This window comes from Zalophus californianus, chromosome 5 (assembly GCF_009762305.2).
Source record: "Zalophus californianus isolate mZalCal1 chromosome 5, mZalCal1.pri.v2, whole genome shotgun sequence".
NCBI lineage: Eukaryota > Metazoa > Chordata > Mammalia > Carnivora > Otariidae > Zalophus > Zalophus californianus.
This window is the reverse complement of record NC_045599.1, coordinates 57,203,505-57,220,737: the sequence shown is the minus strand read 5'-3', so window position 1 is coordinate 57,220,737 and position 17,233 is coordinate 57,203,505. Positions and strand designations below refer to the sequence as shown.

The 17,233-nt window shown below is 43.0% G+C and overlaps 1 protein-coding gene, 1 long non-coding RNA gene and 1 pseudogene across 4 annotated transcripts in view; 1 reads left to right on the top strand and 2 right to left on the bottom strand.

Moving 5' to 3' along the window:
* The window catches only part of SV2C (synaptic vesicle glycoprotein 2C), a 198,670-nt gene that overhangs the window by 16,029 nt on the left and 165,408 nt on the right, over positions 1-17,233 (bottom strand). For all 3 annotated transcript variants that reach the window (XM_027606820.2, XM_027606821.2, XM_027606822.2), the window contains 4 exons: positions 12,948-13,106; positions 9,689-9,822; positions 7,893-8,096; positions 7,260-7,419 (listed from right to left, as the gene is read on the bottom strand). In XM_027606820.2, coding sequence (XP_027462621.1) covers positions 7,260-7,419; positions 7,893-8,096; positions 9,689-9,822; positions 12,948-13,106 — 657 coding nt within the window. The remainder of the gene's footprint in view (positions 1-7,259; positions 7,420-7,892; positions 8,097-9,688; positions 9,823-12,947; positions 13,107-17,233) is intronic.
* LOC113929716 lies at positions 140-16,827 on the top strand. The gene is made up of 3 exons (XR_003522298.2): positions 140-199; positions 14,919-15,063; positions 16,728-16,827. It is a non-coding gene; the product is annotated as an uncharacterized LOC113929716 (long non-coding RNA).
* LOC113929715 lies at positions 5,564-5,870 on the bottom strand (annotated as a pseudogene).

Below are 17,233 nucleotides of genomic sequence, written 5' to 3'. Positions count from 1 at the left end.
TTGTCACCAGCCTGGGTGCCAGGAGAGCGATGTCATAAGAGTGCAGAAGAATAAAGGGATGGCTGCTTGTCTTCACACATGCATGTGTGTACACTCATTGACTGTCCCTAAGGTCCTCCTATCTCTACACATGGGGCCATTTCTCTCCCACCTGAGGATTCAGCCCTGCCTGGGGCGCAGAAGTCAACTAAACCTCAAGGTAGGTCAACCCTGATCCTGCCTCAGGATCAACTGTTGCATGACGGGCAGTCTGGCCACTGGGATTTTGCCATGATACTAGTGAGCAGGCCCTTATCTTTACCGTCATGCCGGGACCTAAGTTGCTGCCATAACCCCAATTCAAGTCATCAATTCCCCTCGTCTGTTTGGTCCACCAGCAGCATCTATCACAGCTGATCAATCCCTCTTCCTGAACTACTTTCTTCACTGGGCTCCCAGGACCTAACTCATGCCTTTTCTCCTTACCTCACTCCTAGTTCCTTCTCAGTTTTCCTTCCTCACTTCTCCTCATCAGCTGCACCTCTGAATTCTCCCTTGTCTCCGGACTAAGTCCTCACAACTCCCCTCTTCTCTCCCTACACATCGTCCTTTGATGGCGTCATCTGACATCAGGACTTTACCTCCCACCCAGGCCTCTTCCCTGAACTCTCATCTCATACATGCAACTGCCTAGTTGACATCTCCATCTGGATATTTCATAGCATCTCAGACTTAACAGGAACAAAACTGAGCTCCTGATACTTCCTCCCTAACTTCCCCCTGACACAATCTTCCCTATATCAGCCAAGGTAACCCCAGCCTTTCAGTGGCTCTGGTCAAAAACCCTGAAGTCATTCTGCATATCCGCCCCCCCCCCCCGCCACCGCCTACCCCCCATACCTCACATCCAATCTTTCAGCAATGCCCGTTGGTCTTCCACATATTTGCAGAATCGAACCAATTCTTACCACACCCACTGGCACTACTGTATCTTGCCACAACTGTTGGAGGGCACTCCTAATTGTTCTCCCTGATTCCACCTCCGACTCTCTGTAGTATATTTTTAAACACAAAAGCCAGTTCTCCTTTTAAACATACATGAGATCATGTCGCTACTTGGCCCCAAACCCTCCAATGGATTTTCATGAAGATCGAAGTCCTTCGTGTCTACTCTGCCCTATTGCCTCTTACCGTCCACCTTGCTTATGCTGCTCCAGTGTGACAAGCTTCTTTGCCCCTCCTCCCACTGGCCTCCAGCACTTACACCTTAGGACCTTCGCACTCACTGTTGCCCCTGCTGTGAATGTTCTCTTCCCAAGTATCTTCCGGCGTCTTTGCTCAAATGTCACCTTTTATAGTTGCATATTCTTAGACCATCCTGTTAACAATTGTAAGCTCCCGGACTCCAGGGCTCTCTATGCCCATATGTAGCTTTACTTTTCTCTATAGCACTAAGGACCATTTGATATAACTACTTTACTTATCTAATTGTTTATTGGCTGTCTTTTCCAAGTAGGACATAAGCCCATCAAGCTAGGGTTTTTCTGCCTATTTTGTTCACTGCTGTACCTCAAGAACGAGAATAATTGCTGCCACATGACACATATTCCAAAATCATCCAAAATTTAATGAATTAGTGAATGAACACTCTATCCCCAGCTCAGGTGTCTTTCTGGCATCCAAACCTAATAATCCAAATGCCTATCAGACATCATGTTGACATGAAAACCCAACACATCCACAATGGCAGCTCATTAGCTTCCCGACCCCAGCCCAAACCTGTTCTCTCTCGCTCCTGTGTCCCAGTCTCAAAATGCCCATCACCATCCACTCAACTCTACAAGCAGAAACTGGAATCATCTTTGATGACCTCTTTCCTCACCCTACCATCTAACTTACCGTGAAGTTTTGTTTATTATATCTCTAAATATCGGTGAACATGTTAAATGTTGATTTAGCTCCTTTCCTATCCACATTTTTCTGGTTCACATCACTATTTTCAGCATCCTAACCAGTCCTCCTGCCTCTTTTCTGGCCACCAGAGTAAACTTCTAGCCCTTCTCTGAGCTTGTCCCTCTTCTTCCTAAAACACTTCAAGGGCTCCCCATTGCCCATAGGATGATGCAATTTACAAGATCATTCCTGATTTGTTCCTTGCTTGCCTCTGTTAACTCTAGCCTCCAGAAGTTTTCAGATAGTATTTCATACGTCGTCTGAGATGTTCTTTCTCCATCTCTTTGCCGAGCTATCACCTACTGTTTTTCAGGTCTCAGCTCAGATGTCACTTCTTTCAAGAAGCCCTCTTCTCTGCTTTCACAACACCACGTACTTCCCTCACAATGACCCTGACCTCACTCTCTTATACCTGATGTTCACTTGTCCACAAGCTCTGTGAGAGTAATGACCACAAATGGCTTATTCATGGCTGTATCACAGGCACTCAAAAAAAAAGGCTGAATGAATAAGTAAACAATACTAAAATTCATATGGAGATGGAGTAGTCATACTTTCATGAGCATTCCCACTAACTACAGCTAAAAATACTGGATATTAAAAAGCAAACAAGAAAACTCTGAAAGACAGAAAAAAGGCAGAGGTGCTAGGGACCTTAGGTGAGTTCCTTGCATTTTCTTTTGCTCCACTGATCTCAGACAAATCTGAGCTTAGGAGTGGTGAGTTCCCTGCATTTTCTTTTGCTCCATTGATCTCAGACTTGGAACTGAAGAAGATGGCAACGTGGAAATACCACCAGCAACAGATTATTTAAAAAGCCCCAACAAACCTGTTCTCTCTAGCCAGAGGACCAGGGTAGGGGCAAGCCTAGAAAGACAGAAAATGTTTAGACAATAATCTTTCTCCTCTAAATGAACACCAGAAAAATTATAGCCCAAATGCCAGCCACACCAGCAAAAGCCTAGGAGAGAGCCTAGACGTCCACCCTCACAAAACTGTGACGTGGTGACTCCATATCACCACCGAAGTGGTATCAGGGAAGGCTAAGTAGGGAGTTTCATCCTTGCTGGCCAGTGATGAGCTCCTTCCCTTCTCCCTTCTTTCCCTCCATGGTATCATGATCGTGAGGAGAGCCTGGACTCCCACTGCTGGCCAACATGAATGAAGATATCCCCCCTTCTTGTGTGTCCCCAGAGGCTGAGTGGGGACACCGGATATCTACCTTCACCAGGCAATAATAAGGCATTGCACCCTTTTCTCCCCACAGGGATGTGTCCAGAAACTAAAGGTTTATAAGAGATTTAAAATCTCATACCATATTGCATGGAGCACTGGGTGTTGTAAGCAAACAATGAGTCATGGAACATTACATCAAAAACTAATGATGTACTGTATGGTGACTAACGTAACATAATAAAAAAAAATAAAGTCTCATACGATAATAGGAAAATGACTTTTCAATTGAATATCACTCATCCTAAGAACAACTGGGAAGATCTCAAACAGATAGAAAAAACAATTAGAGATGCCAACCTGAGATGACAGAGATGTTAGTATTATCTGACAAAGATTTTCAGGCAGTCATGATAATAATGCTTCAGTGAGCAATCATGAACACACTCGAAACACATAAAATATAGAAAACATCTAGAAAAAATAGAAACAAAAAAGCTTAGTGATTAGGCTCAACAGCAGAATGGAGGAGTCAGCGGAAAGAATCAGTGAATTGGAAGAGAACAATAGAAAGTTTCCAAAAAGAAAAACAGAGCAAATAGATTGAAAACAAATTAACCGAGCACCAAGGACCTTTGGGACTATCACAAAAGATTTAATACTCATGTCACTGGAGTTCAGGCAGAAGAAGAGAAAAAATATTCAAATATATAATGACTGAAAGTCTTGCAAATTTGTCAAGAGACACAAACCTACAGATTCAAGACTCTGAGTAAACTTCAAACATAATAACCCAAAGAAATCCACACCAAGACCAAGAAAAAATCTTGAAAGCAGCCAAAGGAAACACCACCTCATCTATGGGGGAAAACACTGAGATTGCTAGACTCCCCCCTCTCTACATGTTGTACATGTTTTTAGAATTCCCCTAACAGCTTCTGAGCAGCAATGCCGCCCTCACCCGCTCCAGGGAACACTGGGTTATATCAATCTTGAAAATCTCAGCCTTTCTGCATAATAACAGAAAATTTCATATCACCTCTGCTTTAATTTGAGGGGCTCCTAGATAGCTTCTTGATGGGGGCTGGTCTCTGGAAATAACCAACCATGTGAATAGAGAGTTGAAACTTTCAGCCTCCTACCTCACCCCTGACTTCTGGGGAGGGGAGAGGTGCTGGAGATTAAATTCAGTCACCAATGACCCAGGATTTAATCAAACATGCCTACATAATGAAACCTCTATAAATCAAGAGAGCTTCCAGACTGGTGAATGCATTCACATGTAAGGATGGTGGTAGTGTAGCCTAACTAACTCCATGGGAACATGGAGGTTCATGCACTTCGGACTCCTCTGTAGCTCACCCTAGGTACTTCTTTATCTAGCCAATTATCAAACCTGTTCGTGGCTGTGGAAATACACAAATCTGCAGTTGGCTGGGCAGAAGTGTGAGTTGCCTGGGCACCCCATTTGCAGCGAGCATCGGAAACGGGGCGGTTTTGTGGGACTGAGCCCTTTCACTTGTAGGCTCTGATACCAGCCCCGCGTAGTGTCAGAATTGGAGAACTGGTTGGTGTTGGAAAAGACACCATATATTTGGTGTGAGAGAGTATCAAAGAATATCCTAAAAAGTTTCCCTAAGCTTCTATTCCAAAAAATGGTCCCTCACATCTCCATGAACAAACTGGATCTTATAAGGACTCCACTAAAATGCGTTTGTGAGGGTCCTTCTACCCCCTTTCGTGCCCCTCAAATTATGTGCCATAACTGTCCGTGATCTAACCTGGGAAAAAAGCTGAAATGTCATCAGGCAATCATTATGTTATGCTTTCCTTTGATGCTGAGATCTTGAGGATTGAAGAATTATAGTGACATTGACACAGTGGAAAGGTGTGGTCTAAGGAATACATGTGGTCTCTGTCCCGGTTCCTAGCTCCTAAAACCTGAGTGAGAGGCATGCCTTCAGTTATTCATAAGGCACCCCTCTCATGGTGCCTGCAGCTCTCCCAGACTTCACCACCCTCCCTGTTTTCTCTCACACAGCCATGTCTCCTACTAAAATTTTCACCCACGTTTAGTTCTGTCCTGCCCTCTGCTTCTCAGAGGACCCGAGCAAACACAAACAGCAATTTCTGTTTTTACCAACAAATTCTGTTGAATTACAGCAGGTCCATGTTTCTCATCGGAGGAACCTGCCCAATTCATTGTTTCTTGTTTTTTGGTTTGTTTTTTTTGCATCTTGGTGATCACATCTATTGAAAGGGTTGGAAAAAAATTAAAATGCCCTTTAGCCTGAGAATTTTTTAATTATCCGCAAATCAACTCGTTTCAGGAGTGGAAGAATCCTTGGTCATTTGTTAATATCAAAATTTACACAGGTTTCTCTTTTGAGTGTCTTCTACATTTAAAGAGGCAATCATACAAAAGCTCCTATATTCCATACAGGATAAATTCTTTGTTTCAGCCAACTCTCAAAGGAGGGACAACTAGTACAACACCATCTCCCTGGACAAAAAGCATTGGAATATTCCGTTTTGTTGATTTATATATCTCTTGGTACGTTTCCTCAACAATTTCTATAGTAGTCACAGTTTCTTCCACATCTCCCAATATCATTTAAATGCTGATCATAAGCATGTAATCTGCCTCGAAGCTCTCTGTCATGTCTCGTTTTCACATAAATTCGCTCATCCGGGCTGAGCCTGATGAGATCCAGGGGCTCTTCTACAGTGTTGGTAGTTTGTTGCTGGTCCATGTCGTCCGCCATGTTTCAAACCCTGCACCCTTTCCCCTCTTGCTTTTTGTTTTTTTAAGCCAGATTTTGCCATAGAAGAATATTCATCCTTCCATCCCGTACGGTAGAGGGATAAGCAGCTGATCCAGCTAAAGAGTAGCAAACTCTGACACGTGTAACATAAAGGCATCCGGCTATGCCATAGTGTGGCTTTAACAATAAGGGATTTATTTTAAATGTACAGTTTAATCCACATCTGGGCCCAGTTTGCAGGAAGAGAGGTTGATAAAAGAATGCTCAGTGGATACTGCAGAGTCTTAATCTTTTCTTTCTTTCTTTCATTCTTTTTTTTTTTTTTTGGCAGCACCCTCATCCCAAGGCCCATGGCATCCACCCCAGGAGCTCGTTCACAGCAGAGAATTAATGTTTGTTGAATGACTGAAGGAGATGCTGAATGTGGAGTATATGGTTCCTTTCAGAGCCTAAACATTCAGTAGGAGGTTACTGAGGGTCTAGTAGAACTTGGATAAGGACACATCCACAAGAGTTTGAGATGTTCTGCAGGAGATGGGTATATAGCTCCTATAATGTTCCTATATGGTCAGTAACAGATGTTGTTGAAAATTCTTACCCCAAATGTCTCTGCATAATCCTAGGAAAATCCCTCCTCCATTTCAAAGTTCAGAAGATACTGACCGCATCCCTCAGCAGAGAGGGCTCCCATGGTGACAAAGTATACACGAAATAAAAGAAGGAAAAGGCCATTTGTCTTTGCTCATGTCAAATGGGAAAACAGGGCTTCTATTCTTTTAATTATTCAGCTGCTACAGCTCGACCCCAAAAGTCTATCTTTTAGTCCTTTCTCTGATATAAGATGCTTTTTTACCTTCATGTTGGGACTGATGCCTAACTTTCTTCAACTAGGAATCTTTGTTGTTGTTGTTGTTGTAACTGGAAATACCTTGGGCTTTCCTCCAACAGACCAGGAAGGTCAAGAGATATGGTCTAGAGACTTCTCTGTGGTTGCTTAATACAAAGCTCATGCAGACACTTGCAAAGGAAGGTTAAGAGTCCTCTCAGGACTGATTAGCAGCTGAAAATGTGGTCCAAGAGAGGCTATTAAATCCTACCCCTCACAACTGCATTATAGGTCGCTCATATTGTCAGCCAACAAACTAAGTCATGGACACAATTAAATCCCTTCACTAGTTTCACTGCCCGATCACTTATTCCTGCTAGCAACTATATTCCCTGACAGTTTCTTTTTAAAAGGTATGAGTGAAAACTACAGCCTCATAAACCAGGTATTTTTTTGGATTTTCACTTCCTTTGGGAAATGACAGTTTGGCTTATTTTTCTGTGACTTCTCTGTGGTCCCAAGAAGCCCAGAGTGCCTCTTCCTAGAGGCCCATTTCAACATACCTGCGGTCTGTGGGGTACAGTTCCACAGTGACCACATCCAGAGAGTTCCAGGCAGAGATGGTCAATCCATTATACAGACACAGCACGCCTACCATCATGGACTCACTGCTGCCCAACCAGAGGAAGAAACAGCTGATCCCCGAAAGCACCATCGAGCCACCTGCCAACGAAGCCAACAAAAGGCTGCCATGTTTCCCGCCATCTTAGGAGAGAATGATCCTTGGGTCTTCGACATCTCTCAGCAAAACTGAATCCCAAGGGGAGGACGTGGCCTGGACTCCAAAGGCTCAGGAACAGGTAGCCTCACCTGTATAAAGGTTTGCCTCCCCAACTGCCTTCTGAACACAGCAAGCAGGAAATGCACATCGTCAATTACTCAGCTACTTAAGTGGAAAAATATACATTAGTCACACATAATTAGTTCTTCAGTCTGTTAACTCATGGAAGCACCTCAAATGAAATGTAATTAGACATAATTTTCACTGAAATTTAGTCCTCATGAAAGGTCTTAAGGAATTTCTCCTCATCTCTATGGGATACATATCCCTAAGGGGGCAGGGAATATAGTGGGGACCAGGTTCCCCGGAGATGACAAGGGCAGCTCTTTTATTTTATATGAAACCAAGCACATACCTAGCATCGTTAAGCGCCCAATTCTGTCCATCAGGAGAGCAGACACGATGTTCCCTGGCAACACGGCCAATGTCCCCAGGAAGTTGACAAAATAAATCCAGTAGGCACTATAGTCATCATCAAAGGTAATCTGGCATCCCGTCTTGTTGTGAAAAAATGAGCAGTTTTGAAATTCGCTATCAGTGAATTTATATGGCTCAAAATCTGTGGACACAAAGACAGGTCATCAAGCTCTCTATAGTTGCGCACCAATCTAAGAAAGCCAGTCAAGAATTCAGAAAAGAAACATGGTATTGTAAACTTGAGGGCTTCAGGTCCTGGCCAAAGCACAGGGGCTAGTCTAGAACCTCACATTACAAGTTGAATAAAAGAATACGTTAGAGTCCAGTTATTCTCTGATTTTTTTATGGTTGGCCATCGCTAATTACATTACTTGCTTACTTCTTTATAATGTTACTTTGTTCTAATTATCACGTTACATAAGTACTATCATTACAGTACTAATAGCTTTCATACCACAATTACAAAAACAATTTGTTTCAAGATGTGGATGAATCAGCCTTTAAGGGACTCGGAGGCAAAGAGGAGGAACAGGACTTTCCTTGGGCCCATTGAGGCTGAATGTAGAAGTTGAGGTCAAAGTGGAGGAAGGCCCAAAGGAGTAAGAGTTGCCCTTATTGGACAGTCACTAGCTGGCAACAAGGTAGCGCTATACTCCTGCCAGTGCTGGCCTGTTATTTCGGACTCAGGACAGACACACCAGAGTGCAGGGGTGGGAAAGCAAGGGCTCTGCCGTCAGATAAAACTGTTAGCTGTTACCAGGTCTAAGAATGTGGCCAAATTACTTAGTTTTTCCAAGTCTCCACTATTATCTCACCAAATGAGATAATGTCTAATGACGGAGAGTAGGAACCAGCATATGGTAGGTGCTCAATCAGTTTCCCCCCGCCCCTCTTTTCCCCCGGGGAGTTTTCCAAACTCCATTACCAGGATTGCACTAAAAAACTATCTGATTAAACAGCCATGCGTTGTCCATCTCTGTTCGCTGCGGCTCAGGCATGATCACTTAAGTGGACATCAAATTTTGAAGCCGGGATTATAAACAAACAAACAAACAAACAAACAAATAAACTACAGGGTAATTCTTTTCTTCAAACATTACTCAAAGGAGGGGCGCCTGGGTGGCTCAGTCGGTTAAGCATCTGCCTTTGGCTCAGGTCATGATCCCAGGGTCCTGAGATTGAGCCCCGTGTCAGGCTCCCTGCTCAGTGGGGAGTCTGCTTCTCCCCTTGCCCCTCCACCCACCTGTGGGTTTAAGAAATAAATAAAACCTCTTTAAAAAATTAAAGGATTTTTTTTTTAAGAGAGAGAGAAATTGTGCACACACGAGTAGGGTGGGTGGGGGTGGGGCAGAGGGGGAGAGAGAGAGAGAGAATCTTAAGCAGGTCCCATGCTCAGTGTGGAGTCTGACACTGGGCTCAATCTCATGACCCTGGGATCATGATCTAAGCTGACATCAAGAGCCAGACGCTCAACCGACTGAGCCACCCAGGCGCCTCAGGATTTTTTTTATTTTAACTTGGAACTTCAGCAAGTCCCATTTGCATTAAATCCGACAGAGACAAACAATAAAAGCTTAACTATGATCCGGTCCGATTAAGGAAATCCGTTCCTTTACACTTTAATTTCTACTTTCTGCATAAGCTGCTGCCCACACATGTCACAGGGGTGTCACGTTTCTGCCAAGAACGGGGCCATCTGAAGAGGCCCCAGGCACGGCTAAGTAGCACACCTACCCGTGTTGTCAAAAACAGTGTCAATAAATGTGCAGTTCTTGAAGTAGGTGTTGACTGAAGTCACATCCTCAAAGATGCAGGCCTTAAAAAGTGAATCTTTGAAAGTTACAGATTTGAACTTCATCCCTAGAAACCTGCCCAGAAAACACACAGAAAAATTCTTATCAATGACTGTGTCCATCAGGGTTCAAAGTGAAGTCAAACAGGTTTAGAGATCTGATGCCCCACTACCTACGGACTCTCCATAGAGACATTAGTCTCTGGATCTTCTGGGCTCGCAGCTTCCCCTCTTCCTCATGCAGCCTGTCCTTTGGCTATCTCCTGGCTCACCGATATTATTTTCCAGCAGAAGAGCTGGCATTCAAGATAACTTCATTTAGCTTTGCAATGTTGGTAAAAGATTTTGTGGAGTATGCTATTGAAGGTGGAGAGTTTGGAGATTAACTGTGGCTACCGATTCCTTATTTTTAATCCTATCCTCTTGCTCTTGATCATGTGCCTTTATTTGAAAATTCTCTATTTGAGGTTAATGGCTCGAACTTTAGAATGTGCTCCCATGCTCACTTTTAATGGAAGTCTGTTTCCTAAGCTAAAAATTCAAGTCTTCTTCATTCTCCTATAGGGCTTTCTGGTTATTCTGAAGAGACAACACGAGAATTCTGCTTCATTTATGTGAGGAATGATGAACTCAGGGCTCATAGAAAGAAAGAAACTCACAGGTCACTCTCATTTCCATGAATATTTTTCTTCTCAAAGCCAACAGGTATTGCTTGAACCAGGCAGAGCGATGAGAGAGCTTTGCTCTTTTGGAAAAGTGTAGAATGATGAAACCTGCTCAGATACCTTTTTGGGTGCTGCAAGGGGCTGGGGGGGGAGTGATTCTAGATGGTGAAGATGATAATAGTCGTGATGATCCTAACATCTTAAAAGAGTCTACGACTCCGATCTGTCCGTGTTGATAAGGACTCCCAGAAGACAGGGATCAAAAGTCACATTGTGTCTAGGTAAGTTATTAAGAAACCATGAATGTATACTTAGCCAGTCACTGAGATGAAAATGCTTGTTCAACTGGAGAATAAGTTATTATACCAAATACCGCTCGGGGCAGAAAGGGTCTGAGCCTCCCAGGTAAGCAAGCTGACCGACTTAAAAGCTATACGCTCTTTAGTACTTTCAAAATTGTTCTCACCTTAATGCCTGATTGTTTTTGTCAGCTTAAAGTGCACTGTGGCCTAACACACCACCATCTTAAAAAATAATCTTATTTCAACCTTTACTCCACGGGTCTAGAGTAAAACCATCTAAACCATAAATTTATCCACTAAAGAAGAATAATTAATGGAACCTTTTTTTTTTTTTTGAGAGAGAGAGAGAGAGTGAGCAGGGAAGGGGCAGAAGGAGAGGGAGAAAGAATCCTAAACTAGCTCCACGCTGAGTGCAGAGCATGATGTGGGACTTGATCTCACGACCCTGAGATCATGACCTGAGCCAAAATCAAGAGTCGGACGCTTAACCTACTGAGCCACCCAGGTGCCCCAATAACGACACATTTTAAGAATATTAGCAATTTTCTGAAATAGATGAATTTCGAAAGGGAAAACCATTTTAGGTTTTTTATGAATAGATAATATGTACATAGAGTACACAGGGTACAAAATTGAAAACATTGAAAAAGGATGAAGTAAGTCTTTTCCCAGCCATCCTCAACTCTCCCAGTTCTTATGGCCAGTGTGGCCAGTTTCTCATGTGCTCTTGAGGAGCATTCTATTTATGGAGTGCTAGCAAGTGAGACACACTATTCTACACCTTTTGCTTTGCTTCATGATAGTCTACCCTGGAGGCTATTCCAGATCAGTACCACAGCATTGAAAAGTGGTGCCATTTTATGATACTGAATAGGAAAGAAAGCTCTTTGTAAAAAAAAAAAAAAAAGAGTTAGTGGCATTTCCCATTTCCCTCAAGGACAAACAAAAAATCAATAAAAATTCTATCACCTTCTAAAATAAATATATATGTTTTACAGGGATTTTAGTACTATTAAAATCGCTAATCCTTATATTGCTAATGTAAAAAAATTTCCTGGTGGTGGCTGAAGAATCGGCTTAGAACTTTAACAGGCATCATTTAAAATATGTCAGAGACACAAACATATCAGACATATTTCTAATGGAGTAACAATACTTTTAAAAATAAATGAAGTAAAATTTTACCCTGCCATTACCGAGCACGGCACTCTAAGGTTTCCGTGGAAAAACAAGCACAGACTCTGGTTGGTATTTTATGTGGGAGAGTGAAGGTGATCCTACACGCCTTGCATAAAGATTAGGCCCCTCATGGAACTGCCAATTTAAACAATTCTCTCCTACTTCATAATTCTCCCTTTCGTTATAGAAACCATAAGCATCCTATAGAATTCTTTTTCATCCTTCCGCAGTGGTTTTGCCCTGCAGAACTTTGTTCAGTTTTTAAAAAATTTTTTACTTTTACCATTTCTGCCTTTGGCACAATTTCCTAAGAATAATGTAAACCACCAGGAGCTCACATCAGCCATTATTTGCTCAGACAACAACTAACGGATAGAAACAAATGGCCCTGTCTATCCCTTTCCCTCCCTGAAAGAATGCACTGGAACCACCTTCCTGAGCCAGTTCTCTCCCCTTATCAAGATGCATTCCAGATTCCATCTTCAAAAACGTCCTTTGCTAACTTATTCCGTATTTTCAAAGCCCTGAACTTTGAGGAATCATTCCTCTGCTCTAAGGGAAAGTCTTCCTGATACGATGTAGCGCCACTTCTTGATTCAGCCTCCCGGAGAAGGAAGGGCTTCTGAAAAGTGGTCCCCCTTTTCAGGGGTGGGAGACAGGCATCAAGTTACACTTCGGGTTTCTTCTCTGAATTAAGTAACACCATCACCCATCTTACTTCCTCGCACTCCTCACTCTTCTCTTCCATGACTTATTTCTGTGGCTTTCCAGCGTCTCTAAATTTTCTCTTCATACCAGTTAATTCCGCTACTTCACAAACGTGAAACGGCGGTTTCAGCAGCAGTTTTAAGCCAAGGACTGATACACATACACCTTTTTTTTTTAAAAGCTCATTTGGACGTGTACAAATTCAGTTTGAAAATGACTAGCGTACAAACTAAAGTAACAAAAAACCAAAAAACAAGCAAGAGTGCATGCTTCCATGCAGCGAAGTCTCAGAAGAAAGACATTTTTCAGAACAGATAGCAAATTAAGTTATTTCAAAGTTTCTGGACCTGCCGTTGTCGTATTCCGCTCCCGTGTGCAACTGATTTGCCATTGTAAAGTTAACACTGAAATTTGAAAATTTCTCTCTCTCGATCTTTTCAATGGGCAACATGTTCGATTGCAGATGTTTAATGACATCAGGGAACCACACGGATAATCCATAGTACCTGCAAAGACAAAGACATGGGAGTATGTACGGGTGCTGGCACACCCGGTGGTAGTGACCCCCCCCCTCCACCCCGCAACATTTTCAGAGAGGCAGGGGTTCCTGGAGAAGCACTTGTGATTCTGATCGGCTCCCTGCAACACAAGGAATCCTCAAGCAGTCATCTGTACTGTCCCCTCCCCGCCATGCGTCAGTCTGCAAAAATCACGCTGCAGAGACTGCCTGGGAAGCCCCAGGGATAGGGGTGCTGCACTCTGCCTTTGGGCAGGGACCTGCAACCTACACCAGCACAGGGCTCCCTGACCCTGATGTTCGTCTCATCACCCCAGGCCTCACTGAGGAACCCCATCTCCTAGTCTGGTGGTACAAACTCTTGGGCTCGCAAAACTCTGAGTACTGTTAAAGAATGACCTTTTTACTAATGGGGACTATTTCTTGGTGCCTACATTACTGTGATACTGTTAGCCCAAGGGCAGAGACCCATTTCTCAAATGGTTCAAGGCTGGGAAAAGGGTCATTTGGGTTATTACCTGAAAATCCAGGTTATTCCCACGTTCTGCCGTACCCTCTTACGTAGGACTCTAGCAGGGGGCAGCTCAGCCATTCCGCTGTGCTCTTCAGTACAGCAGTCTCTAGCCACAGGGGGCTACTGAGCACTTGGTGGCTCGTAGGGTAGCTCTATTTCTAACTTTCTGAGGACCCTCCATACTGTTTTCCAGAGCGGCTGCACCAGCTTGCATCCCCACCAACAGCGCAAGAGGGTTCCCCTTTCTGTGCATCCCCCCCAACACCTGTTGTCTTGTATGCTGCTTTTAGCCATTCTGACAGGTGTAAGGTGGTATCTCATTATAGTTTTGATTTGTATGTCCCTCATGATCAGTGATGGTACATTTCATGTGTCTGTGGGCCATTCATAGGTCTTTGGAAAAATTCCTATGATCCAGCAATTGGGTGTTTACCCAGAGAATACAAAAATACAAATTTAAAGGGATACATGCACCCTGATGTTTATAGCGGCATTATCTACAATAGCCAAATTATGGAAACAGCCCAAATGCCCATTGATCAATGAAGGGATAAAGAAGATGTGGGGTGTGTGTGTGTGTGTGTGTGTGTGTGTTTACATATATGTACATATAAATGGAATATTACTTGGCTGTAAAAATGAATCACATCTTGTCATTTGCAACAATGTGGACAGAACTAGAGAGTATTATCCTAAGTGAAATAAGCCAGTCAGAGAAAGATAAATACCATATAAGTTCACTTATATGTGGAATTTAAGAAACAAAATAAATGAGCAAAGGGGAAAAAAAAGAGAGGAAAACCAAGAAAGAGACTCTTAGTTATAGAGAACTGATGGTTACCAGATGGGAGGTGGGGGGGGGCGGGGCGGGAGAATGGATGAAACAGGTGATGGGGATTAAGGAGTGTGTTTGCTGTGATGAGCACCAGGTATTGTATGGAAGAGTTGAATCACTATGTTGTACAACTAAAACTAATATTATACTGTGTGTTCACTAAATGGAATTTGAATAAAAACTAAAAAAATACAAGAAATGTGGCTAATCCAAATGAGATCTGCTGTAAGTGTAAAATATCAAATTTGGAGACTTAATGAAAAAAAGAATGTAAAATTAAGTCAATCATTTTTATATTGATTATATGTTGAAATTACACTACTTTGGACATAATGAGCTAATAAATAAGGTACATTATTAAAATTAATTTCATCTGTTTCTTTTTATTTTCTTTCATGGGGCTGCTTGGAGATTTAAAATGACATATGTGGCTTGCATTTTATTTCTATTAGAGAGCGCTGCTCTAAGTTGGTGGTTCCTGAAGTAGGATCTCTGGATGAGCGGCATTAGCATCGCCTGAAAACTCGTTACAAATGCAAACTCTCGGGTGCTATCCGGAACGGCTGCATCAGAAACTCTGGAGATGGAGTCCTCCAGGTGATTCTTTGGATGCACACTCCTCTCAGCCTGAGGTGCCCCATGTCTAATATCAGAGCAATGACAGTACCCACCTTCCTTACTCTGGTTAAATGGGATGCAAAGTGCCTAGCACATAGTGAGTGTTCAAAAGACGTCAGTGTTTATCCTCATCACTGTCATCAAGATTTCTGAAACATCTCTGCCTTAGGATTCCATAGATCTCCAACCCCTTCTTTTCATAGACCATGACCAAATCACTGTGGTGGTGTGAGTGGTGGCCACTAAAGCAGAAATGACTCAGGGACGGAACATCGATCACACTGCTCTCTACTCATATACTGAGGACAAAAATCTTTGAAAGTGGCAACAATGAGGGCAGCACACTAGCCTGGAATGTATATCATCAATGACGTGGAGGAGTTTCAGCTAATTTTTCATTTATTCAGCGAACATTTACTGAAAATCTACCAAATGCTAGCCACTCTTTAACATTTCAGGGATATTACCAGGAAACCATCAAGCTTAAAATGTGGTCAGCAATAAATAACAAAATATTAGCAAACCATGTAAATCTCCACATCAAGAATAGAACTTTTGACTACTTATCTTTGTACCTAGTTGAGTGTTTAGAACATAGTAGGCACTTTTTAGCCTTCTCTGCCTTCATTGATTAATGTGTCTTCTAGAACTTGAGTGGGAGTTACTTTACATATTCTGAATCTACCCTCTTAACTTGGAAATAAGGAAATAAAACTTGGTAGTGTCTCCAAGTCACAGAGCAGAATGAGGTATTAGGTCTTTTTTTTTTTTAAGATTTTATTTATTTGACAGAGAGAGACAGTGACAGCAGGAACACAAGCAGGGGGAGTGGGAGAGGGAGAAGCAGGCTTGCCGCTGAGCAGGGAGCCCGATGTGGGACTCGATCCCAGGACCCTGGGATCATGACCTGAGCCGAAGGCAGACGCTTAACGACTGAGCCACCCAGGCGCCCCGAGGTATTAGGTCTTCTGATCCACACTTTCCTTGTCTCTCCATTTACCACCCCTCACGGCACTATGAAAGACCAACCATCTTTGATCACTCACCTGTTTTAACTTAGGGATGTTTACAGATAGAACCTGCGGCACAGATGTTGGGCTCTCCTAGGGCATTAAGAGCCAACTGACCTGTAAGTATAGGGTATTATCTAACTGCCTCTTTTAAACAGTAAATTACACAAAATAGAGTTGGACACAAATATTCTAAAGCCATTAGCAAATAAAATTCTGATATTTTCTTCCTATCTCCTCTTTTCTTAGAACCCACATATGGTGGTTCTAGTCGTTCAGTAACTACTTATTGAGCACTTACTATGTGCCAGGGGCATAGAGGAGTGAACAAGACAGTTTAAAATCCCCGTTCTCACAGAGCTTCCACAGAGGGGGAGACAGAGCTTTATTCTCTAGAGAATAAAGAAATTTTTTGTATATTAGAAGATGGAAGGTGCTTTGGGGGAATAATAAGGCTGAGAAGGGGGTAGGGAGTACTGAGGGGCTGCAATGAAGTAAGTGCTTAAGGAAGGTGACCCTGAGAAGGTGACATCTGAGCCAAGTCTCAAAAGAGGTGAGGAAATGAGCTGGGCAATGTCCGGGGAGCAGTGCCAAGGCAGTTCCCTGAGATTGGAACGTTCTGGCCTGTTCAAGGAAAAGCAAGGAGGCCAGTGTGGCTGGTGCCAAGCAAACAAGGAGAAGAGGGTGGAGAAGCTATGGGGAGCACATCACCCACAGTCTCATCAGACTTTCCAAGGACTATTGGTTTTGTCACCCAGCCTTGTGATAAGATGAGGTAAGTCATTTATTTATTTATTTATTTTCAAGATTTTTATTTATTTATTTGACAGAGAGACACAGTGAGAGAGGGAACACAAGCAGGGGGAGTGGGAGAGGGAGAAGCAGACTCCCTGCTAAGCAAGGAGCCCGATGCGGGGCTCGATCCCAGGGCCCCGGGACCATGACCTGAGCCCAAGGCAGACGCTTAACGACTGAGCCACCCAGGCGCCCCAAGGTAAGTCATTTATAAAAACTGTCATGGTCAGCAAATCTAAACTGAAAAAAAAAAAATCTTTCCTAATATATTAACAGCATTAAACAGTGTAAGAAAGGAGAGCCGCGTGACTGAGAGTTACTGTGTGGAAATGTAAAGATTTCAT